A 26,814-nucleotide genomic window follows, 5' to 3' on the forward strand; every position below is an offset into this window, starting at 1 on the left:
AAAAGATGCTTGAAATGATTTCAATTTTTTAAAATTTACCAAGGCTAGATTTGTGGCCCAGGATGTGATCTATCCTGGAGAATGTTCTGTGTGCACTTGAGAAAAAGGTGAAATTCATTATTTTTGGGTGAAATGCCTTACAGATATCAATTAGGTCTAACTGGTCTATTGTATCGTTTAAAGCTCGTGTGTCCTTGCTAATTTTCTGTTTGGTTGATCTATCCATAGGTGTGAGTGGGGTAGTAAAGTCCCCCACTATTATTGTGTCACTGTTAATTTCCCATTTCATACTCATTAGCATTTGCCTTACATATTGAGGTGCTCCTATGTTGGTTGCATATCTTCTTCTTGGATTGATCCTTCGATCATTATGTAGTGTCCTTCTTTATCTCTTATCATGGTCTTTATTTCAAGGTCTGTTTTACCTGATATGAGTATTGCTACTCCTGCTTTCTTTTGGTCTCCATTTATATGAAATAACTTTTTCCAGCCCTTCACTTTCAGTCTGTATGTGTCCCTTGGTTTGAGGTGGGTTTCTTGTAGACAGCATATATAAGAGGTCTTGTTTTTGTATCCATTTGGCCAGTCTTTGTCTTTTGGTTGGAGCATTTAACCCATTTATATTTAACATAATTATTGATAAGTATGATACCATTACCGTTTATTTTGTTGTTTCGGGTTCATTTTTAGAAACCTTTTCTGTGTTTCCTGTCTAGAGAAGATACTTTAACATTGGTTGAAGAGCTGGTTTGGTGGTGCTGAATTCTCTCAGCTTTTGCTTGTCTGTAAAGCTTTTAATTTCTCCTTTATATCTGAATGAGATCCTTGCTGGGTAGAGTAATCTTGGTTGTAGGTTATTCTCTTTCATAACTATGTCCTGCTATTCACTTCTGGCCTGAAGAGTTTCTATTGAAAGATCATCTGTTATCCTTATGGGATTCCTCTTGTGTGTTATTTGTTGCTTTTTCCCTTGCTGCTTTTAATATTTGCTCTTTGTGTTTGATCTTTGTTAGTTTGATTAATATGTGTCTTGGGGTGTTTTGCCTTGGGTTTATCCAGTTTGGGACTCTCTGAGATTTTTGGACTTGGGTGGCTATTTCCTTCCCCATTTTGGGAAGTTTTTGACTGTTATCACCTCAAGTGTTTTCTTATGCCCTTTCTTTTTGTCTTCTTCTTCTGGGACACCTATGATTCGAATGTTGGGGTATTTAATATTGTCCTAGAGGTCTCTGAGGTTGTCATCATTTAATTCTTTTTTCCTCTCTGCTTCATTTATTTCTACCATTCTATCTTCTACCTCACTTATCCTCTCTTCTGCCTCAGTTATTCTACTGTTTGTTCCCTCCAGAGTGCTTTTAATCTCAGTTATTGCATTGTTCATTATTAATTGACTCTTCCTTATTTCTTCTAGGTCTTTGTTAAATATTTCTTGTATCTTCTCAATCCTTGTCTCTAGTCTACTTATCTGTAACTCCATTTTGTTTTCAAGATTTTGGATCATCTTTACTGTCATTCTGAATTCTTTTTCAGGTAGACTCCCTATCTCCTCTTTGGTTTGTCATGTTCCTTCACCTGCTGAATATTTCTCTGCCTTTTTGTTCTGTTTAGATTACTGTGTTTGGGGTGCCCTTTCTGCAGGCTGGTTCCTCTTAATTGTGAAGTCTGCTCCCTGTGTATGGGGTTGGAATAGTGGCTTGTCAAGTTTTTTTGGTTTGGGGAACTTGCATCTGGGTTCTGGTGGGTGGAGCTGGATCTCTTCACTCTGGAGTGCAATGAAGTGTCCAGTAGTGAGTTTTGTGGTGTCTATGGGTTTGGCATGGCTTTGGGCAGCTTGTCTTTCAATGTTCAGGGTTGTGTTCCTGTTTTTCTGGAGAATTAGGGTGGTGTGTCTTGGACTAGAACTTATTAGCTCTTGGTTGGAACTTGGTTTCAGTGTAGTTGTGGAGACTTTTGGGTGAGCTCTTGTCTATTAATGTTTCCTGGAGTCAAGAGTTCTCTGATGTTCTAAAGTTTTGGAGTTAAGCTTCCTGCCTCTGGCTTTCAGTCCTTCTCTTACTGTAGCCTCAAGACTTCTCCTTCCGTACAGCACAGAAGATAAAACCCTTAGGTTAATGGTGAAACAATTCTCCATAGCCAGGGACACCAGGGAGATTCACAGAGTTATGTAGAGAAGAGAAGATGGAGGAAGGAGATAGAGTTGACCTCGAGGAGAAAAGGGAGAGTCAAAGGGGAGAGACCAATCAAGCCAGTAATCAAATCCCTAAGTGAAAATGGATACTGAAGACTAGATTCTTAAAGGTACAGAATTGCTAACAAATATCAAGAAGCAAAGATTAAAAACCTAGAATAGAGGTTAGACTCTCATAAGTACAATATAAAAAATACAAAACAAAATCAATCACAAAAATTAAAAAAAATTATATATATGAAATTTTTTTTAAACTAGGTTTTTTTTTAAGAAAGGTAATAGTAGGCTATAAAAATGAAAGTTAAAGGAGTAATAAAGAACTAAATTTTTTTTTAAAAATTAAGAATTGATAATAGTAAAAATATATCTAGGAATTTCTGTGGAGCTGTTGTGAGCAGTGTGGGGTCAGTTCAGTTTCAAATAGTCCCTTGTTCCAGCTTGTACTTGTTCTCAAGTTCTATAGGTGCCCCTCAAATGTGCACAGTCCCAGTATTAACTGCTGAGTTTTAGTCTGATGCACCTGTCACTTCCAGAGTGGTTCCTCCTCCTTTATTTTGGCTTCCTCTGTTTGCAGATCTCTTCAGTGTGTAATCTCTGCCCTGACACAGGGGTCAAAGGTGGCCACTTATTTAGGCTCACTTGTTCAGTTGTCTTGTGGGGAGGGAGGGACATTGCAAACAAATACTGCTGGCATGTGTGGGGAGTGCTCATGGTGGATGGACCACACTGGGTTTGCCACAGCCCAAGGTGGCATGTACTTCCCGGGTCTATACTTCTCAGGCTCCAGGGTGCTCTGCAAGGGCGCTGTCCCAAGTGGGCCCTGCATTCCATGCATTTCCCAGGTCTAAACTGCTCAGGTTCTTAGGTTCTCCACGGGGGGACAGACCCAGATGGGCTGTGCGTTTTGTGCCCTTCCAAGATCCAAGCAGCTTATGCGAGACCTGGTGCTTGGCTACTACTCTGTCCCGGGTGGGCTGTGTGTCTTATTCACCTCCCAGGTCCTGGCTGCTTGGTTTCCCAGGTGTGCAGTGAGAACACAGACCCAGATATGCCATGTGTCTCCTCTGGGGAGCTGATCTCAGACTGTGATACTCCTGGCAGATGTCAACCGTCCAGGATCCCAGGAAGACATGGTTAGCAACTGGGAGCCTGCTCAGTTTGTTGGAAGAAGTCTCTGGGGCCAAGATTGCAGCAGCCCCTTGCCTTCCAGCTCTGGCTGTCACAGGCCTATCTCTCTGCCTTTGGGGAGGGAGAGCCCTATACAGCAGCCAGCAGCTAGCTTGCTGTCCTTTGGTATTCGCTCAATCCTTTGTTATGTGAGCACACCAGGGGTCACCATGTGGTGTTAGAGCCTTTTGAGGGAAAGTTCTTTTTTTTTTTGTCTTTGTGGAGCCCATGGTTTGGGTTGCTGTCTCACATTAGCTCCCTCAGATTGTCTTCAGGGAATTCAGGCCCGGTCCTCGGCATGAGCCTCCATGCCACTTCCTCATCTCCACTTGTAGTTGCAGTTAGGCACATATTCTGTGGGTTTTGTTTTTTTTTTTCTCCTGGTTGTGTTGCCCTCTAAGATTCCAAAACTCCCCACAGACATGCCTGTGAGAGGGTTTCCTGCTGTTTGGAAACTTCTTCTCCTTCGTGACTCCCTCCCTAGGATGGGTCTCCATCCCTAAATCTTCTGTCTCTGTTTCTGTCTTATATTTTGTCCTACCTCCTTTCAAAGAGATTGGACTGCCTTTGTGGGTGCCTGGTGTCCTTCACAGTGTTCAGAAGTTGGTTTGTAGAAGTTGCTCAACATTCAAATGATCTTTTGATTAATTAGTCAGGGAGAAAGTGGTCTCCCCATCCTATTTCTCCTCTATCTTTGGACCGCCTCCCCCCAAACTGTTTTACAAGGCCTCTGTACCATTTTACATTCCCTCCAGCAATGTATAAGGTTTCCAATTTCTCCACATCCTTACTAACACTTGTTATGCTCTTTTTGATTATACCCATCCTAATGTGAATTAGTGTCTCGTTGTGATTTTGGTTTGTATTTCTCTGATAGCTGATGATATTGAGCATCTCATTATATGCTTATTGGCCATTTGTATATCTTTTCAGATCCTTTGTCCATTTTTTAATTGGGCTGTCTTTTTTTATTACTGGAGATCTTTTTGTATTCTGGATACATACATTTCCTTTTAAAATAGATTTACTTAAAGTAAAAAAGCTATTTGTAAGATGGAGTTAACAGTTCATATATCATAGGATTGCCATGAAGATTGAGTTAATGTACAGAAAAAGCTTAGCATGGGGCACATAGTGCTTTAAAAAAGTTATTTTGTGGTATTATTGATACTAATACTACAGATAAGGAGGTCAGCAAGTACCATGTCTCCAAGATTTGAGAATATTCCTTTTGGGTTAGACTTTTTTGATTCTTTTAATTGTAATCAGTTGGAAATTTCAAGGTACTGTGACATAGAAACTGGTGAAAGCTTTTCATACTCCCCTTAGTTTCTTGTCAGATAAAAATCTGTTACCTTTAACTGTTTCAGCCTCTATCTGAAGGTAGGAATATTCAGTGATTCAGACACTTTTGGGCTTCTCAGATGAATGTGCCTGATTTATTGACTTAGGAAGGGGTATCCTAAGCCTATATCTGAGCCTCTGTACGGAGTTTTCAGGCTGGGAGTCTAGAAAATGCGGCACATTTCTAAAAAGCGATCTCAGAGAAATTTTAAGGGTAAGGTTAAGTACTAGAGTGTATATGGTGAATGTTAAACTTTCGACCTTCAGTGAAATCCTTTTAGATCTCTGCTATGGTGGAATTTCATTCCTTCTTTTTCTTGTTTGTTTAGGAAAGAAAAATACCACATACAGTCATTTGCATACTTTATTCATCCTCTGTTACTGCATACATGGAAAAGGTCCCATGACTTAGGATTTAGGTACAATTTGTTATTGCTAATAAGGAGGAAAAAATTGTTACTTGGTAACTGCAAAAAAGTCTAGGCCCTAGTATCCCCAATAACAGCAGCCTACATTATTCTCCCCAAATATAAAAATGAGTAGATGGATAAAAAATTAAGGACAGAAATTATCTCATTTAATCTTCATATTTCAGGTGTCTAACATAGCGAAATGCCCCACAAATGTGGAGTCTCAGTTTTCCCTGAATAAATATAGGAGTGATATTTACCATTTCTAGTTCTAAAGGTAAATGTTTTATTCCTTTTCCTCCTAGGTTTTCCTGACTGTGAAAACTTTGTACCTACCAAATGTAATGGTTCTGTAACAGACAACAGTCCTCTCTTTGGCCTTGACTGTGAAATGGTAAGTGCTACTTTTGATTTTCAACTGGAGTGTTGCACACTAGGGTCTAGTTGTCTTGATTGTGTTCAGTTCTAGCATTCGGTTTAAATAACTGAAAGTGGACCCATTTCATCACGCTTTAGGAAAATTGAATCTTTGCTTCAGGATGAGGAATAAGTATCACATAAGTTTTCTAACTAGTCAATCTAATTTTTGATTATTACTCGAAGTTGATTGCTTCTGTTTTTTGGGTTTTTTTTTTCTGCACTGAGACTCTCTTGCTGTGTGCAGGCTTTCTCTAGTTGCAGCGAGCAGGGACTACTCTGTAGTTGCAGTGCAAGGGCTTCTTGTGGTGGCTTATCTTGTTGCAGAACATAGACTTTAGGGCACATGAGCTTCAGCAATTGGAGTTCTTGGGCTTAGTTACTCCATAGCAGCATGTGGAATCTTCCCAGACCAAGGACCAAACCCATGTCCCCTGCATTGGCAGGCAAATTCTTAATCACTGGACTACCAGTTGAAGTCTGCTTCTGTCTTTTGCACAGGTTTTTTGTCATTGTTGCCTTGAAGTCTTGCCTCAATTACCATTGGTTTGACTTGGTTTTACACATTTAAGATTAGAAGAAGGATTTCCCTGCTTCAGCTTCCTTTGTGTTTTACTTTGTCTAAACCTCCTTTCAAATGCTGTGTATTCCCTCTCACTTAGTGCTCAAGTAATAGTTTCTTAACTCTTAACAGTGGATAAGATCTAAGGATTTGGAGTCATATCAGGGTGTGTATCCTGGCCTTGCCTGTCTCCTTGGGCAAACTAATTCCCTAATTCTTCCTCTGCAAAGTGAGGCTAATGTTAGAGGCTATTTCATGGGGTTATTATGAGATGATATATAAAATACCTAGTATTGCATTAGATAATAGTGCATGCTAATAAATATTACTTTGTAGTGATACTTAGCATGATACTGGGTTGTAGTACACAGTAAATGGTACAATTATAATTGATGTTATGGTACAATTATAATTGATGTTATTGTTTCTGTCCCTCTTAAGCACATCCTTCCCAGAGAAATAGTACTGTGTTGGTTACCTTTAACTATAATAATGTTCAGCAGCCTGCCTAGCTTTAATTTCATTCATATTGGATCTTCTAGTCAGCAAACAGCTGTACTGTTGTCTCAGGGACCCCAGTAGCTTAGAATAGATGACAGCTGATATAGTCTTAAATAATGAGAGAAAGCAAGAGCTTCCACAGTTTAGCAGCCTAACTACATCCTAATCTTTCAGTGCCTTACATCCAAGGGAAGAGAACTAACACGTATCTCACTGGTTGCTGAAGGAGGCGGCTGTGTTATGGATGAACTTGTTAAACCTGACAACAAGATTGTGGACTATCTCACCAGGTATTTTTAACCCTGCCTCCAGCTCTTGATAGATGTCAGACTAGAGTGGAATGAAACTTACCAGGAATAGCCTGTAGCTTCTATTTAGTTAATTATTATCTCAGTTCAGTTCAGTTGCTTAGTCGTGTCTGACTCTTTGCGACCCCATGAATCGCAGCATGCCAGGCCTCCCTGTCCATCACCAACTCCCGGAGTTCACTCAGACTCAGGTCCATCGAGTCAGTGATGCCATCCAGCCATCTCATCCTCTGTCATCCCCTTCTCCTTCTGCCCCCAATCCCTCCCAGCATCAGACTCTTTTCCAGTGAGTCAACTCTTCACATGAGGTGGCCAAAGTACTGGAGTTTCAGCTTTAGCATCATTCTTTCCAAAGAAATCCCAGGGCTGATCTCCTTCAGAATGGACTGGTTGGATCTCCTTGCAGTCCAAGAGACTCTCAAGAGTCTTCTCCAAAACCACAGTTCAAAAGCATCAAGCCTTCTTCACAGTCCAACTCTCACATCCATACATGACCACTGGAAAAACCATAGCCTTGACTAGACGGACCTTTGTTGGCAAAGTAATGTCTCTGCTTTTGAATATGCTATCTAGGTTGGTCATAACTTTTCTTCCAAGGAGTAAGCGTCTTTTAATTTCATGGCTGCAATCACCATCCGCAGTGATTTTGGAGCCCAGAAAAATAAAGTCTGACACTGTTTCCACTGTTTCTCCATCTATTTCCCATGAAGTGATGGGACCAGATGCCATGATCTTCGTTTTCTGAATGTTGAGCTTTAAGCCAACTTTTTCACTCTCCACTTTCACTTTCATCAAGAGGCTTTTTATTAGTTCCTCTTCACTTTCTGCCATAAGGGTAGTGTCATCTGCGTATCTGAGGTTATTGATATTTCTCCCAGCAATCTTGATTCCAGCTTGTGCTTCTTCCAGCCCAGCGTTTCTCATGATGTACTCCGCATATAAGTTTAAGCAGGGTGACAATATACAGCCTTGACGTACTCCTTTTCCTATTTGGAACCAGTCTGTTGTTCCATGTCCAGTTCTAACTGTTGCTTCCTGACCTGCATACAGATTTCTCAAGAGGCAGGTCAGGTGGTCTGGTATTCCCATCTCTTTCAGAATTTTCCACAGTTTACTGTGATCCACACAGTCAAAGGCTTTGGCAAAGTCAATAAAGCAGAAATAGATGTTTTTCTGGAACTCTCTTGCTTTTTCCATGATCCAGCAGATGTTGGCAATTTGATCTCTGGTTCCTCTGCCTTTTCTAAAACCAGCTTGAACATCAGGAAGTTCACGGTTCACGTACTGCTGAAGCCTGGCTTGGAGAATTTTGAGCATTACTTTACTAGCATGTGAGATGAGTGCAATTGTGCGGTAGTTTGAGCATTCTTTGGCATTGCCTTTCTTTGGGATTGGAATGAAAACTGACCTTTTCCAGTCCTGTGGCCACTGCTGAGTTTTCCAAATTTGCTGGCATATTGAGTGCAGCACTTTCACAGCATCATCTTTCATGATTTGAAAGAGCTCAACTGGAATTCCATCACCTCCACTACCTTTGTATGTAGTGATGCTTTCTAAGGCCCACTTGACTTCACATTCCAGGATGTCTGGCTCTATTATTATCTGCTGCTGCTGCTGCTGCTAAGTTGCTTCAGTCGTGTCTGACTGTGTGACCCCATAGACAGCAGCCCACCAGGCTCCCCCGTCCCTGGGATTCTCCAGGGAAGAACACTGGAGTGGGTTGCCATTTCCTTCTCCAGTGCATGAAAGTGAAAAGTAAAAGTGAAGTCGCTCAGTCATATCCAACTCCTAGTGACCCCATGGACTTCAGCCTACCAGGCTCCTCCGTCCATGGGATTTTCCAGGCAAGGGTACTGGAGTGGGGTGCCATTGCCTTCTCTGTATTATTATCTACTTACTATCAAAGAAAAGGCTGGGGTACCACAACTGTAAATTTTAATACTGAAATTGTACAGTGTTGGTATATAATGCTCTTATCCTTCTTGCACTCTAATTTTCCTATGACTTTAAGTCATCAGAATATTATCTTCCTTGTCATAGAATCTGACAGTTGTAGCAACTGCCAAATATCTTTGCTCTCTGATAAGACCCCATCTGAAAAAATCTATAAATCATCTTTTGGTTGTCAAATGATCTTAGACCTTAATCTCCCTTGGCCCCAGAAACCAAAATGAAACTGAGTTTTTCCACAGCAGAAATTTGAAGTTAAAATTTTTTTTTTATCATTCCAAAGATAAGCATGCAATTTCAGAATATACACAGTACTGTGATTAGGCAAAGAAAAGCCAGGAAATATTACTGTTGTTGCCCATTGTAGTTACATCTATCAGTTCATGCTTACTTAGGCACAGAGAGGCCATGATAATGATAAAGACTGTCCTATTAGTAACAAGACAATTACACGATATTGTTAGGGAACAGTCATATGTAACAAAGCTGTATGTATAAGCACGTTTGTCATAGTATTGCAAAAATATGGGAATATAAATGTAGGGGGTTGGTTAAAATGAAAATGGGGGATTGGTTAAAATGTTATATCTACTCTAACCATTTAAAATGATGTGCTGAAATAGATTTATTGATATGAAAACTTGTTCATGACATATAGAAAATGTTATGTTTATATTATACAGTAATATGCATTATGATTGCCACGTGGCTTGTGGGATCTTAGTTCCCCAATCAGGGATCAAATCTGGCCCACCACAGTGAAAGCAGGGAATCTTAACCTCTGAACCACCAGGATAGTCCCATGATAACATTTTAAAATTGTTATTTATTTTTTCATTTTTAAAATTTATTTATTTTTAATTGGAGGACAATTGCTTTACAATATTGTGTTGGTTTCTGCCATACATCAACATGAGTCAGCCATAGGCACACATATGTCCCCTTCCTTGTGAATCTCTCTCCCACCTTCTACCCGATCCCATCCTTCTAGGTAGTCACAGAGCACTGGATTTGCACTCCCTGTATTATACAGCAGATACCCATCAGCTATCTATTTTACATATGGTAATATATATGTTTCCACGCTACTCTCTATTCAACCCATACTCTCCTTTTCGCCATGTCCACAAGTCTGTTCTTTATGTCTGTGTCTCCATTGCTGCCCTGCAAATAGGTTCATCAGTACCATATTTCTAGATTCTATACATATGAATTAATATATGATATTTATCTCTTTCTGACTTACTTCACTCTGTATAATAGACTCTATGTTCCATCCACCTCATTAGAACTGACTCAAATGCATTCATTTTTATGGGTGAATAATATTCCATTCTATATATGTACCACACCTTCTTTATCCATTCATCTGTCCATGAACATCTTAAATTGCTTCCATGTCCTATCGTAAATAGTGCTGCAATGAACATTTGGGGTATATGTGTCTTTTTCAATTATGGTTTTCTTAGGGTTATATGCCTAGTAATGGGATTGTTGAGTCCTATGGTAGTTTTATCCCTAGTTTTTTAAGGTATCTCCGTACTGTCTTTACTGTCTTCCGTAGAGGCTGTATCAATTTATATTCCTACCAACAGTACAAAAGTGTTCCTTTTCTCCATACTCTCTCCAGAATTTATTGTTTGTAGATTTTTGGATGATGGCCATTCTGACAGGTGCATTTCTCAAATAATGAGTCATGTTGAGCACTTTTTCATGTGCTTATTAGCCATTGCATTTTTATAAAAATGAAACATACATGAATATATATGTATCAAAAAATATGAAAGGGTATTTATTAAAGTGTAAAAAGTGATCTCTGGGTAGTGGGATTATAGGCAGTTTTTAATTTCTTCTTTGTTTATTTTCAGTCTTATTACACTGAGCATTTATTAATGTTTTATCAATTTTTTAAAATATTCTTTTTGAAGTGGCTTTCCAGGGAGGAAAACTTAGTAATATCCTGGTTTGTCCATTTCTGTTTTTTTTTTTGTTGTTGTTGTTGTTGAAAGTTTCTCTGGAATCACAAAGAAGATTCTTAACCCAGTGACAACCAAACTCAAAGATGTACAGAGACGGTTGAAGATCCTTCTTCCTCCTGATGCTGTGTTAGTGGGCCACTCCTTAGATTTAGATCTCAGAGCACTGAAAGTGAGTATCTGATTTAGGACTTAGTTTTTCTAGCATATGAGCCTGTTTTATCTATCTTAGATCTAAAGCCTTCTGTTCCCCAGTCCACTTATTTTTTCCTTTAACATAGGATGCTACTCATTCTATTCTCTTTCCTCCTCAGATGATACATCCATATGTTATTGATACATCATTGCTGTATGTCAGAGAGCAGGGCAGAAGATTTAAGCTCAAGTTCTTAGCCAAAGCTATTTTGGGGTAAGTTTGTTTGAATATTATATTATCCTGATAGACTGCATATAAGTTAGCATATTGTGTCTTATTTAAAGAATATTGCAAAAGGTCAGCCTCTCTGCTCTTCCTCTCTCTTAGTTTGTAAACATTATTAGGAATTCTGAGATCCTAACTTCAGAGAGAAGTATGACACATAAATGAAAAAACTTTGGGAATACAAAAAGGAGTTGCATTCGTAGCTGAAGATTGATGGATAGACTGGACAGAAAAGGCAGAAAAGTTAACCAAAACTTTGAAACATAACATTTCTATATTGATAGTATCCTAGTACGTATAAACACATGTATAATGATGTTCATTATAGTGCGGTTTAAAATAGCCCCCAAATCTTCAGATATTCTACAAGACTAGTTAAATAAATTATGGTTATCTGTATAACTGAAGCTTTGTTATTGAATGTGATGATATGTGCTAATAGTTCAGTTCATTCACTCAGTGTGTCCGACTCTTTGTGACCCCATAGACTGCAGCACACCAGGCCTCCCTGTCCATCACCAGTTCCCAGAGTTTACTCAAACTCATGTCCATTGAGTCGGTGATGGCACCCAACCATCTCATCCTCTGTCATCCCCTTCTTGTCCCGCCTTCAATCTTTCCCAGCATCAGGGTCTTTTCAAATGAGTCAGTTCTTTGCAGCATGTGGCCAAAGTATTGGAGTTTCAGCTTCAGCATTACTCCTTCCAATGAATATACAGGACTGATTTCCTTTAGGATGGACTGGTTGGAACTCCTTGCTGTCCAAGTGACTCTCAAGAGTCTTCTCCAACACCACAGTTCAAAATCATCAGTTCTTCAGTGCTCAGCTTTCTTTATAGTCCAACTCTCACATCCGTACATGAATACTGGAAAAACCATAGCTTTGACTAGGTGGACCTTTGTTGGCAAAGTAATGTCTCTGCTTGTTAATACACTGTCTAGGTTGGTCATAACTTTTCTTCCAAGGAGCAAATGTCTTTTAATTTCATGGCTGCAGTCACCATCTGCAGTGATTTTGACTGTGACTGGTGATGGAAGTAAAGTCGGATTCTATCAAGAGCAATATTGCATAGAAACCTGGAATGTTAGGTCCATGAATCAAGACAAATTGGAAGTGGTCAAACAGGAGATGGCAAGAGTGAACATTGACATTTTAGGAATCAGTGAACTAAAATGGACTGGAATGGGTGAATTTAACTCAGATGACCATTATATCTACTACTGTGGGCAAGAAGGCAATGGCACCCCACTCCAGTACTTTTGCCTGGAAAATCCCGTGGATGGAGGAGCCTGGTGGGCTGCAGTTCATGGGGTCGCTAGAGTCAGACACGACTGAGCGACTTCACTTTCACTTTTCACTTTCATGCATTGGAGAAGGAAATGACAACCTACTCCAGTGTTCTTGCCTGGAGAATCCCAGGGACGGGAAGCCTGGTTGGCTGCCGTCTATGGGGTCGCACAGAGTCGGACACGACTGAAGTGACGCAGCAGCAGCAGCAGCAGTGGCCAAGAATCTGTGAGAAAAAAATGGAGTAGCCATCATAGTCAACAAAAGAGTCTGAAATGCAGTACTTGGATGCAATTTCAAAAATGACAGAATGATCTCAGTTCATTTCCAAGGCAAACCATTCAATATCACAGTAAGCCCAAGTTTAGCCCTGACCAGTAATGCTGAAGAAGCTGAAGTTGAATGGCTCTGTGAAGACCTATAAGACCTTTTAGAACTAACACCCCCAAAAGATGTCCTTTTCATTAGAGGGGACTGGAATGCAAAAGTAGGAAGTCAAGAGATACCTGGAATAAAGGCAAATTTGGCCTTGGAATACAGAATGAAGCAGGGCAAAGGCTGATAGAGTTTTGCCAAGAGAATGCACTGCTCATAGCAACACCCTCTTCCAACAACTCAAGAGAAGACTCTATACATAGACATCACCAATTGGTCAATACCGAAATCAGATTGATTATATTCTTTGCAGCCAAAGATGAAGAAGCTCTATACAGTCAGCAAAAACAAGACTGTAAGCTGACTGTGGCTCAGATTATGAACTCCTTATTGCCAAATTCAGACTTAAATTTAAGGAAGTAGGGAAAACCACTAGACCATTCATGTATGACCTATATCAAATCCCTTATGATTATACAGTGGAAGTGACAAATAGATTCAAGGGATTAGATCTGATAGAGTGCCTGTTGAACAATGGACAGAGGTTCGTGACATTGTAGAGGAGGCAGTGATCAAAAGCATCCCCAAGAAAAAGAAATGAAAAAGGCAGAATGGTTGTCTGAGGAGGCCTTTTAAATAGCTATGAAAAGAAGAGAAGCAAAAGGCAAAGGAGAAAAGGAAAGGTATCAGCATCAGAATGCAGAGTTCCAAAGAATAGCAAGCAGAGATAAGAAAGTCTTCCTCAGGGATTAATGCAAAGAAATAAAGGAAAACAATAGAATGGGAAAGACCAGAAATGTCTTCAAGAAAATTATAGATACCAAGGGAAGATTTCATGCAAAGATGGCCACAATAAAGGACAGAAATGGTATGGATCTCTCAGAAGCAGAAGATACTAAGAAGAGGTAGCAAGAATACACTGAAGAACTATACAATAAAGATCTTTACAACCCAGATAATCACGATCATGTGATCACTCACCTAGAGCCAGACATCCTGAAATGCAAAGTCAAGTGGGCCTTAGGAAGCATGACTAGGAACAAAGCTAGTGAAGGTGATGGAATTCCAGTTGAGTTATTTCAAATCCTAAAAGATGATGCTGTGAAAGTGCTGCACTCAATATGTCACCAAATTTGGAAAACTCAGCAGTGGCCACAAGCCTGGAAAAGGTCAGTTTTCATTCCAATCCCAAAAAAAGGCAATACAAAAGAATGCTTAATCTACCGCACAGTTGTACTCATCTCACACGCTAGCAAAGTAATGCTCAAAATTCTCCAAGCCAGGCTTCAACAGTACATGAACCATGAACTTCCACATGTTCAAACTGGATTTAGAAAAGGCAGAGGAACCAGAGATCAAATTGCCAACATCTGTTGGATCATGGAAAAAGCAAGAGAGTTCCAGAAAAACATCTATTTCTGCTTTATTGACTATGCCAAAGCCTTTGACTGTGTGGATCATAATAAACTGTGGAAAATTCTTCACGAGATAGGAATCCCAGACCACCTGACCTGCCTCCTGAGAAATATATATGCAGGTCAAGAAGCAACAGTTAGAACTGGACATGGAACAACAGACTGATTCCAAATTGGGAAAGGAGTACATCAAGGCTGTATATTGTCACCGTGCTTATTTAAGTTATATACAGAGTACATCATGAGAAATGAGGGACTGGATGAAGCACAAGCTGGAATCAAGATTGCTGGGAGAAATATCAATAATCTCAGATGTGCAGATGACACCACACTTACAGTAGAAAGCAAAGAAGAACTAGAGAGCCTCTTGATGAAAGTGGAGAGTGAAAAAGTAGGCTTAAAGCTCAACATTTAGAAAACTAAGATCTTGGCTTCTGGTCCCATCACTTCATGGCAAATAGATGGGGAAATAGTGACAGATTTTATTTTTTTGTGCTTTAAAATCACTGCAGATGGTGGCTCCAGCCATGAAATGTGCAATAAAGGGACGTCTAAGATGTTACTGAGAAAAAATCTGGGTATTATTCTCCAATTTATAGATTAATCTCCATAAAATGGAGATTCAGAAGAAGATTCAAAGATTTTGAGATATTGATATGATGTAGCTTAGATTTAGATATATCTATAGACAGAAGTATGAGTGAGTGAAGTCGCTCAGTCGTGTCTGACTCTTTGCAACCCCGTGGACTGTAGCCTAACCAGGTTCCTCCATCCATGGGATTTTCCAGGCAAGAATACTGGAGTGGGTTGCCATATCCTTCTCTAGGAGATCTTCCCGACCCAGGGATTGAACCCAGGTCTCCCACATTGTAGGCAGATGCTTTACCATCAGAGCCACCAGGGAAGATATGTATTTTTACAAGTTTTTTAAAATAATGAGACTTCTCTGGCATTTCAGTGCTTCCAATGGAGGGGGCACAGGCACCATCCTTGATCAGGGAACTAAGACCCATATGCCACACAGTGCAGTCAAAAAATTAAAGAACTTTTAAGTATATAACAGACATGCGTGCATGCATGCAAAGTTGCTTCAGTTGTGTCCCTGACACAACTGTGTTACAGTTGTGACCCTGTGGACCATAGCCCACCTGGGGCCTCTATCCATGGCATTCTCCTGGCAAGAATACTGGAGTGGGTTGCCATGCCCTTTTCCAGGGGATTTTCCCAACCCAGGGTTTGAACCTATGTCTCTTAACTCTACCTGCATTTTTAGGAGTGTTCTTTACTGCTAACGCCACCTGGGAAGGCTGTATATTAGACACTTGTATACAAATAGAAAATTTCTGGAAGATAACTTTAAAACCACAGCTATATCTAAGAAATGAGACAAGGGATTGACTAGGGAGTGAACCAGAGACTTTTTATTAAATAGCCATTGATGATGTGCTTACTGTAGACAAAGCCATTCCTGATCATTTTGTATTCTCAGAACCTCTCAGATCTTGGCACTAAGGAATAAACGAATCTTGATTGTTGTGATTCAAATCTAATTACTGGGATGCTAAAATTTTACATGTAGCGAGAACTTTGGGGTAGTTGAAAGAATCTGTCATTAAAAATGCTCTCAGAACTTTCCTGGCCTTCCAGTGGTTAAAACTCCATGCTTCCAAAGTAGGGGGTGTGGGTTCAATCCCTGGTCGAGGAATTCCACATGCTGCACCTCACAGCCACAAAATTAAAAAAAAAAAAGAATGCTCCCAGTTATCTCAATTTTACCTTGACTTTCCAGGAAGGATATACAGTGTCCAGATAGGCTTGGTCATGATGCTACAGAAGATGCTAGAACAACCCTTGAATTGGCTCGATATTTCCTCAAGTATGGCCCAAGGAAGGTTAGTATCTTTGCTTTCCTTAAAATTATGAGACTAGAACAGTGTCACAAACCACCATATCCTATTTATTTACAAAAATGGGAGTGTAATTCAAGGTGAACATATATTTGAAATTAAGATGTGTATCACTAGCATAATATAGTGGTTAAATGTCTCTGAAGTTAGACTTAACCTGTTTTTCAGTAGGTGAAATGATATATATTATAGGTGAAATGATATGTGATATCTAAGGCAATTTCTCTGAAGAACTTTAGTTTCTAGTTTTTAGTTTCTAGATCTGTAAAATGGGAACATACTTCTCTGGGATATTGGTGAGGGTAAATGAGATATTATATAGTACAATACTCTTAGCATAGTGCCATGAATATATTAAGCACCATAAAGTGGTATTAATCATTATAGTTGATAGAATTCCAGTGGTTAAGACTCTGTGCTTCCATTGAAGGGGGCATGGGTTTTATCCCTGGTTAGGGAACTAAAGATCCTGCATGCTACTTTTAAGTCACTGTAACTGATGTTAATAATTGTGATAATTATAAATATCTACATAGATTTTTGCTCTCTTGGGGTAGCACTGTTTCAACAGGAGTTGCCACTTGACTTCTAGGAAGAACTGCATATCACTTGAGTAAAATCTAAGGAAATCTGAATTAAGCATAGGCTTTAGTTAATAACACACTGGAAAAGAATCTATAAAAGAATGGATATGTGTAACTGATTCACTTTGGTATAAATAGAAACTAACACAACATTGTAAATCAACTATACTCAAATAAAAAATTTAAAAAGAAAAAACTAACATCAATAATTGTGCCAAATATATACTACTAATCTAAGATATTAATAATAGTTGAAAATGGCAGTTGAATATGCTTGGGAACTCTATACTCTCTTTATAATTTTTCTGCAAATCTAAAATGATTCTAAGTAAGAAAACTTGTATCTCTATACACGAAAACTCCCAAAGGGCTCTCACTTTATGCAAAGAGAATAAACTAGAATACTTTTAATAATTTTGTATTAATATAGTAAAGTCTTTTTTTCTTCATATTGCCATGAAAACTATTCTTTTATAATTTCAAAAGATTGCATGTTTACAGAGAAGTAAGTTTTAAGTGACTTGGGAATGAATGAATTGTCACTGCTTTTCACTTAGCCCCGCTTGGTCCTTTCCCATATTAATGTTACATCAGCAGCTGGTAACAGATTGCCATTCTTGGCTGAGCAGCCAGACATGATCTGGTAAGTATGTCCCAGTCTAGGACTGTGGCATCAGCAAAGTTCACTGTCTACAGAAGCAAAGCACACCACTTGAGTAGGTTTTACAGGTTTGAGCATTTTGTTTGTTTTGTTTTTTAGCCTCAAATACTTTCAGTTCAGTTCAGTTACTCAGTCATGTCTGACTCTTTGCGACCCCATAAACCGCAGCACGCCAGGCCTCCCTGTCCATCACCAACTCCCAGAGTTTACTCAAACTTATGTCCATTGAGTCGGTGATGCCATCCCACCATCTCATCCTCTGTTGTCCCCTTCTCCTCCCGCCTTCAATCTTTCCCAGCATCAGGGTCTTTTCAAATGAGTCAGTTCTTCACAACAGGTGGTCAAAGTATTGGAGTTTCAGCTTCAGCATCAGTCCTTCCAATGAATATTCAGGACTGATTTCCTTTAGGATGGACTGGTTGGATCTCCTTGCATTCCAAGGGACTCTCAAGAGTCTTCTCCAACACTACAGTTTAAAAGCATCAATTCTTCGGTGCTCAGCTTTCTTTATAGTCCAACTCTCACATCCATACATGACTACTGGAAAAACCATAGCCTTGACTAGATGGACCTTTGTTGGCAAAGTAATGTCTTTGCTTTTTAATATGCTGTCTAGGTTGGTCATAATTTTCCTTCCAAGGAGTAAGCGTCTTTTAATTTCACCATCTGCAGTGATTTTGGAGCCCAAAAAAGTAGTCTGACACTGTTTCCACTGTTTCCCCATCTATTTGCCATCAAATACTTTACAAGATACTAAATGATTTTTACCACTTTATTTTCTTTTAAGATTGCAGAACTAAATCTGGAGGCACTATCTAGTCACCAGGAAAGCCAAGAGCTAAGAAATACAGCAGAAGTAGTTCAGCAGCTAAATACAAGGTAATATTTTTCAGTTCTAAATAGTTACAAAGATAAATGGAGTATCTGATTGCTTATTTAACAACAAAACCTGGCAATTTCTTTTCTCCTTTTGAGTCTATTGAGAAATGTTTACCAATAATATGAGTAACATTCTTCCATTACAGAAACTATGGAGGGAAAACTATCATCTACTTCCCTGAATAGCATGCTTTTCTAATTTTCTGAATATATTGACTTGTCTTAAAATAACTCATTTTACCAAAAAAGTGAGACATTGAAATAACATTGAACTAAGTAGCATGAGAGGAGATATAGACTAGTGAGTATTTGGGTTAAAGGAGTCAGCTATAGTCTTGATGTCTTGCCCAGATTGGGGAAAATACAAACAAAAAACAGATTCAGAAGGGGTTTGTCTCTGCAGCATAATAAATATATCAGATCCTTACAATCTAGCCAAAACTTTGATAAAGAGCTTTGAATATATTTTTGTTTATCCTTCCTCTCCCTGAATCAAGAGCAGCAATGACAAATATGATTTCTATAGTGGTGGAAATGTTCTGTAACTGTGCTATCCACATGTGTGAACCTTTTAGTACACATGACTACTGCAATTAAGAAACTGAATTTTCATTTTATTTAATTTTAATTAAAATAACCACATGTTGCTAATTGGTACCATGTTAGACAGTACAAGTATAAAGAAGTAACTCTTGGGTTAGTAACTCTTGGGTTATTCCTAACCTCTTAACCTTGGGTTATTCCTTAACCTCTCCTTCTTTACAGTGTTTTAGAATGCCTGGACTCAGTGGGCCAGAAGCTCCTTTTCTTGACCCGGGAGGCAGATGCTAGTGCGCTTTCTTCTTCCAAAAACTGTCAAACTATTAAGTGCCTTTCAAATAAAGAGGTGAGTGACCCACTGTGTCTTTGAAGGTTGTATTCAGAGTAGAGGGTAACATAACCCTTCGTAACCAATGCCAGTATCAAGCTGTTATTCATTAGCAACCTTGTGTACCATTAGCCAGTCTTCTGTCTCAAATTTTGTATGGAGCACTTTTAGTCTTAGTTACCCAATAGGAGCAGAACTGTCAGCTGCCAGTGTCTTTTTCCAGATTCTAGCAGGCCTGTGGCTTTGGCTATTGAATTTCTGTCTCTCATGACATTGGTAATTTCATTTTGGGTTTCCTTATAATTAGATTCAGGTTATGCAGACTATATTTTTAGCCAGATCATACATAAGTAATATGTCCTTTCAGGGTACCACATCAAGAGGCATATCTGTCCATCTGTCCCTTTCTTGTTTTTATTTTGATGATCTTAACGAGATGTTGTCTGCTTTCTCTGTTAGAGAGTTACTGCTTTTTCCCCTTATTTCAAATAAGTACTATGTGAGGATATACTTTAAGAAAAGCAAATACCCTGCTTTTCATCAAAATCCCCTCCTGCTCTTATCAGACTGGTTCCAAATAGGAAAAGGAGTACATCAAGGCTGTACATTGTCACCCTGCTTATTTAACTTATATGCAAAGTACATTATGAGAAACGCTGGGCTGGAAGAAGCACCAAGCTGGAATCAAGATTGCCGGGAGAAATATCAATAACCTCAGATATGCAGATGACACCACCCTTATGGCAGAAAGTGAAGAGGAACTCAAAAGCCTCTTGATGAAAGTGAAAGAGGAGAGTGAAAAGTTGGCATAAAGCTCAACAATCAGAAAACGAAGATCGTGGCATCTGGTCCCATCACTTCATGGAAATAGATGGCGAAACAGTGCAAACAGTGTCAGACTTTATTTATTGGGGCTCCAAAATCACTGCAGATGGTGATTGCAGCCATGAAATTAAAAGACGCTTACTCCTTGGAAGGAAAGTTATAACCAACCTAGATAGCATATTGAAAAGCAGAGACATTACTTTGCCAACAAAGGTCTGTCTAGTCAAGGCTATGGTTTTTCCTGTGGTCATGTATGGATGTGAAAGTTGGACTGTGAAGAAAGCTGAGTGCCGAAGAATTGATGCTTTTGAACTGTGGTGTTGGAGAAGACTCTTGAGAGTCCCTTGGACTGCAAGGAGATCCAACCAGTCCATTCTAAAGGAGATCGACCAGTCCTGGGTATTCTTTGGAAGGACTGATGCTAAAGCTGAAGCTCCAATACTTTGGCCACCTCATGCGAAGAGTTGACTCATTGGAAAAGACTGATGCTGAGAGGAATTGGGGGCAGGAGGAGAAGGGGATGACAGAGGATGAGATGGCTGTATGGCATCACCGACTCAATGGACATGAGTCTGAGTGAACTCTGGGAGTTGGTGATGGACAGGGAGGCCTGGCGTGCTGCAATTCATGGGGTCGCAAAGAGTCAGACATGACTGAGCGACTGAACTCAACTGAACTGATGATTCTTAGCTGAACCAATTTTACTGTGACTGTTGTACAAGGATGACTTTCCAACTCTATATACTTCCTCCATATTTACTAGTTGTTACTCAGCATTCTATGAGTAAGAGTCCTCCCATTACCTTATTTATTTGTTCATTCATTCATTAATTTCACATGGACCTGTGGATTCCTATTTTATTTCAGTATGCTAAGTTGTGTCTGACTCTTTGTGACCCATTGGACTCTAGCCCACCAGGCTCCTCTGTCTGTGGAATTTTCCACACAAGAATACTGGAGTGGGTTCCAATTTCCTACTCCAGGGGATCTTCCGAACCCAGGGATTGAATTCACATCTCTTGCGCCTCCTGCACTGGCAGTCAGATTCATTATCACTGTAGCTTCTGGGAAACCCTATTGATGTCTATACATTTATGCAAAATAACTACTGTGAAGCCAAAATGGGCATTTCATTTCTGGACAATTTGAACTTTTTTTTTATATGAAACTTAAATATTAGGTATCCTCCTCAGAGGATATTTTATTACTCTGGTTAGGACTCTCAATACTGTGTTGAATGTAGGTGGCAGGAGCGGGAATCCTTGTTTCTGATCTTAGAGAAATAGTTTTTAGTCTTTTACCTTTGAGTATGATGTTCAGTTCAGTTCAGTTCAGTCATTCAGTCATGTCTGACTCTTTGCGACCCCATGGACCACAGCACGCCAGGCCTCCCTGTCCATCACCAACTCCCGGAGTCCACCCAAACCCATGTCCATCGAGTCAATGATGCCATCCAACCATTTCATCCTCTGTCATCCCCTTCTCCTCCTGCCGTCAATACTTCCCAGCATCAGGGTCTTTTCCAATGAGTCAGCTCTTAGCATTAGGTGGCCAAAGTATTAGAGTTTCAGCTTCAACATCAGTCCTTCCAAAGAATACCCAGGACTGATCTCCTTTAGGATGGACTGGTTGGATCTCCTTGCAGTCCAAGGGATTCTCAAGAGTCTTCTCCAACACCACAGTTCAAAAGCATCAATTCTTCGGTGCTCAGCTTTATAGTCCAACTCTCATATCCATACATGACTACTGGAAAAACCATAGCCTTGACTATGTATAATGTATCTGTATGTATGTATGATGTTATCTGTGGGCTTTTCATATATGGCCTTTATTGTGTTTGGGAAGTTTCCTCCTATTTTTAGTTTTTTATTGTTTTTATGAACTAGTGTTGAATCTTGTCAAATGCTTATTCTGCAGTTGAATGATCATATGGTTTTGTCTTTCATTCTGTTAATGTGGTATATTACATGGAATTATTTTCATACACTGAAACATCCTTGCATCCCAGGAATAAATTTCAGTGGATCATGGTGTGTAATACTTTCAAGGTGTTGTTGAATTCAGTTTGCTAATAACATTTTGCTGTCTAAAGTAATCATTGGATTGGAAGGATTATTTCCATTTTATTGTTTTCTGTATCTTTTACAGCTTTTTGTCCCTCCTCTCTTTTCTACTGTCTTCCTTTGAGTTTCATTGATTGTATGTGTATGTGGGTGTGTAGAAACAGACTTTGATACCCTTCTCATTTCCTTTTGAGTATGTTCTGGAGATATTTTCTTTGTAGTCATCATTGCAGTTACCTTAAAGTTAAAACATTGTTTTAAACTGATAACAACTTAATTGCATACAAAAATTCTACTCCTACAAGCTCCACACCACTCAACTTTGTTACTGATATCATAAATTGCATTTTTATATATTATATACACATTAACGACCTCAGATATGTGGATGATACAACTCGAATGGGAGAAAGTGAAGAGGAACTAAAGAGCCTCTCAATGAGGGTGAAAAGGAGCGTGAAGAAGCTGGCTTAAACTCAGTATTAAAAAACTTAAGATCATGGCATGTGTTCCCATCATTTCATGGCAAATAGAAGAGGAAAAGGTGGAAGCAGTGACAGATTTCCTCTTCTTAGGCTCTAAAATCACTGGGGATGTTGACTGCAGCCATGAAATTAGAAGGCAATTGCTTCTTGTCAGGAAAGCTGTATCAAACCTAGTTGTTGTTGTTCAGTGGCTCAGTCATGTCTGACTCCTTGCAACCACATGCACTGTACCATGCCAAGCAACCCTGTCCATCACCGTCTCTGGGAGCTTGCTCAAACTCATGTCCATTGAGTTGGTGATGCCATCCAACCATCTCATCCTCTGTCATCCCCTTCTCCTGCCTTCATCCTTTCCCAGCATCCAGGTCTTTTCCAGTGAGTCAGCTCTTCTCATAAGGTGGCCAGAGTACTGGAGCTTCAGCTCCAGCATCAGTCCTTCCAATGAATATTTAGGACTAGTTTCCTTTAGGATGGACTGGTTGGATCTCTTGCAGTCCAAGGGACTCTCAAGAGTCTTCTCCAACACCACAGTTCAAAAGCATCAATTCTTCGGCGCTCAGCTTTTTTATGGTCCAACTCTCATATCTGTACATGACTACTGGAAAAATCATAGCTTTGACTAGACAGACCTTTTTGGCCAAGTAGTGTCTCTGCTTTTTAATGTGCTGTCTAGGTTTGTCATAGCTTTTCTTCCAAGGAGCAAGCGTCTTTTAATTTCATGGCTGCAGTCACCATCTGCAGTGTTTTTGGAGTCCAAGAAAATAAAGTCTGTCACTGTTTCCATTGTTCCCCATTTATCCCCATCAAAAAGCTCTTTGGTTCCTCTTCGCTTCCTGCCATAAGGGTCATGCCATCCGCTATCTTAGGTTATTGATATTTCTTCTGGCAATCTTGATTCCAGCTTGAGCTTCAACTACCCTGGCATTTTGCATGATGTACTCTGTATGTAAGTAAATAAACAGGGGGACAGTATACAGCCTTGATGTGCTCCTTTCCCAATTTGGAACCAGTCTGTTGTTCCATATCAGAACAGCAATTAACATAGGCATGTAGTTATTTTTTCCATGTTTTTGTCAATTTAAGTTCTGGATAATTAAAAGTGAATTTATGCACCAAAATTACATCAATACAAGTGTATTATGTTTATGTGTGTTCATGCATTTACCTTAATTGGAATACTTTCATGTTGTCATCTAGTATCCTTTCATCTTAAAGGACCCCCCCTGTAGCACTTCTCATAAGAGTAAACATAGTGATGATAAACTTCCTCAAGTGTTTTTTTTTTTTTTTTAACCTTCATTTTTTAAGCATAGTTTTGCTGGATACAGTTTTCTTGGTTGATGGGGTTTGTTTGTTTTTTAGCTCTTTGAATTTTTCACTCTCTTCTGATTTGCAAGGTTTCTGTAAAGAAATCCACTGATAATCTTATGAAAGCGTCCTTGTATGTGATGAATTGCTTTACTCTTGCTGCTCAAGATTCTCTCTTTAATTTTGTCTTTTAACAAATTTGATTGTAATATGTCTTTGTGTTGGTCTCTTTAGATTTATCCTGCTTGGAGTCCTTTCAGTTTATTGAATTTGTATGTTCTTTCCTTTGCTCAGATATGGGGGGTTTTCAGCCATTATTTCTTCAGATAAGCTCTCTATCCCTTTTTCTCTTCTTCTGGGATGCCTATATTTTTCTATATTAGTCTTCTAGATGATGTCCTGTAAGCCTCTTAGATGCTATTTGCTTTTCTTTATTCTTTTTGCTCTAACTTAGTGATTTCAAAGATATATTTTCAAGTTTGCCTAATCAAGTCTGATGTTGAAACCCTTTAGTGAATTTTTCAATTCACTTAATGTATTTTTCAGCTCCAGAGTTTATTTAGTTCTTTTTTATATAGTTGCTGTCTCTTTAATGAAATTCTCATTTTGTCCTGATTTCATTAGTTGTTTATCTTTGTTCTCTTTTTAGTTCATTCTGTATTTCTTTAGGTCAGCTACCTCTCCCATTGTTAGGGCCTGGCATTGTGGAAAGGAAAGCTTTCACTGATCAGCTCAGAGTGAGGTTTCAGGACCTCTCAAATCTACTTTGAGGATGTATTGTCACTGAGCTTGTGCAGGTGCTTTTAGTTGTTTTAGTTTACTCCCCGAGCAGCTTGTCCCTGTTTCCTTTCAGAACTTGTAATCTGTTGCTCCTCCTGACATCTGCGTTTGGAACTGCAGCTCTAATGTGCAGTGATTACAAGTTCATTATTAAGATGTGATTGCATCAGTGGCTTACAAACAAGGCTGCCAGTCCTATCAGTGGTTTGAGTCAAGTGAAACAGAAACTGATCAGTCCCTCAGGCAATGCCCAATCTAACCATGACATTGAGTGCATGGTCCACTCTTGTTTCTGTCCAGAGGGAAGATCCCCAATATGGGAAGTTCCCTCTATGTTGAGCTCTTCTAGGTTAGATAGTGCAGGCATAGATGGGTATACAAAACCTGCATATTTTCCTTTTCCTGTTGCTGGGATCCCTTGTTGTTGTTGTGTCTGGGTGCTGTAGTTCTCCACCAGTCTCTTATATTCTTGCAAAGATGTTTTGGCTTACATAGTATTAAAGTGGTGTGTGTGGGAAACTGAGGGCCTAAAGCTTCCTTGTACTCTTATCTTGCGATGTCAGGCTCTCTTTTTTCTTTTTTTTAAGTGTTGATGGTTTTTTTGAGAAAGATGTGCTAGGAAGAGTAAGTTTATAATGCTCTTGTGAGGGATTGGTATTTATCTTTTCCTATCTTTTATTTCTCTTTTTTCCTTAATTTCTGTCCTGATTTCTTTTTTTTTTCCCTTCACTGCAGTGGCTCCAATAGGGTATTGCCTCTTCTCTATATATCTGATTTTTCCCCAGAAACACTGTTTCTCTGAGGCTGTCAAGTCTCTTCCTTGTAGTCAAGGGCTTGAACCTTCAAAGTTGTGACCTGTGTTCATTGCTTTGGCATTTAGTTGTACTTTTTTCTGGGCCTGATTTTGTTTCACCCAAGCCTTCTGTGCCCCTTGGCTCCCTGCCCCTCAAAGTCTCTTGCACCTCTTTTCCCTCTTTATTCACAGGCTTGCAACAGTGTGGGGTGATGGTAGCTCTGTTGGAATTTAACTTGTTTTTTTACTTAGAGGTAATTTGAAGGTTGTAATAGCCTGCTTCTTAGTAATGCTAGAGATCTGGGTCGTATGTGATTCTGTTCTTTTTACTGATTAGATGGTTTTTTACAAGGCTGTGTGGTATCACCATTTTTTTTCCAGACCTTGAAGTCAGCCTCACATTGCTTTTTAATATGGGTAAAAAGACAACCATTGTTTATATTACTGTGCCTCACCTCCACAAGCCACAATAGACTAGATTCCTGCCTCATCCAGGCTGTGCTGTTTTCTACAGGTTCTTGAGCAGGCTAGAGTGGAAATCCCCCTGTTTCCCTTCAGCATCGTGCAGTTCTCTTTTGAACCCTTTTCACCCAACCTCACTGAAGAGATGAACAAAAGGGTAAGTGAATGGGTTCTACTAGATGATTTATTTGATGACATTATAATCTCCTCCAATTAAGGAAAGTAATACCTACTTATATTAAGTTTACTATATATTTCTCTAAATTTTTTCTATAGGTATATTACCATTTACATTTTTATGATGGGAATCAGACTATATATTCTATTTTGCAACTTTATTTTTTCACTTAACAGTATATCTTAAACATCTGTTCATAACACTATATAATCTTTGTGCTGCCTAGTTTTCTTTTGTACGATATACCTATTATTTTCAGCATTTGGATTTGATAAAATTTTGCTATTCCATATAATGATGCCATGAAATCCCTGTAGACAAATTCTTGTACATTTGACGGGTGTTTGTGTTGAGAAATTCCTTGAAAGGATTTATCCCATGTTTCAACTTACGATTTCTTTGGATTTGACTTGATTCTCTTTCCACATCCATCTCCTCACTGTATTCTGTTGTTTTTCTTGTAGATAAAGATCAAGTGGACAGAGATGTCAACTGTCTACGCTGGGCCATTTAATAAAAATTGTAACCTCAGGGCTCTGAAGAGGCTGTTTAAGAGTTTTGGTCCAGTCCGGTTAATGACTCTTGTTCTTGAAACACATCAGGTAATGAGACAAGAAAACTTAGATTTTTGACCTTCTAATCTATTGTGGTAAATTCAGATGCCTTCTAGGGCCATTCAGATATTAGTGATTTGAGCTT

General features: G+C 39.2%; 1 protein-coding gene across 4 annotated transcripts in view; it reads left to right on the forward strand.

The window, feature by feature from the left end:
• Window positions 1-26,814, forward strand: part of REXO5 (RNA exonuclease 5) — a 58,272-nt gene that overhangs the window by 19,319 nt on the left and 12,139 nt on the right. For all 4 annotated transcript variants that reach the window (XM_055562558.1, XM_055562557.1, XM_055562556.1 and 1 more), the window contains exons 7-15: window positions 5,415-5,503; window positions 6,764-6,879; window positions 10,857-10,995; window positions 11,138-11,232; window positions 16,112-16,214; window positions 18,262-18,353; window positions 19,119-19,239; window positions 25,990-26,094; window positions 26,580-26,717. In XM_055562558.1, coding sequence (XP_055418533.1) covers window positions 5,415-5,503; window positions 6,764-6,879; window positions 10,857-10,995; window positions 11,138-11,232; window positions 16,112-16,214; window positions 18,262-18,353; window positions 19,119-19,239; window positions 25,990-26,094; window positions 26,580-26,717 — 998 coding nt within the window. The remainder of the gene's footprint in view (window positions 1-5,414; window positions 5,504-6,763; window positions 6,880-10,856; window positions 10,996-11,137; window positions 11,233-16,111; window positions 16,215-18,261; window positions 18,354-19,118; window positions 19,240-25,989; window positions 26,095-26,579; window positions 26,718-26,814) is intronic.

The sequence above is a fragment of the Bubalus kerabau genome, chromosome 23 (genome assembly GCF_029407905.1).
Source record: "Bubalus kerabau isolate K-KA32 ecotype Philippines breed swamp buffalo chromosome 23, PCC_UOA_SB_1v2, whole genome shotgun sequence".
Classification (NCBI taxonomy): Eukaryota; Metazoa; Chordata; class Mammalia; order Artiodactyla; family Bovidae; genus Bubalus; species Bubalus kerabau.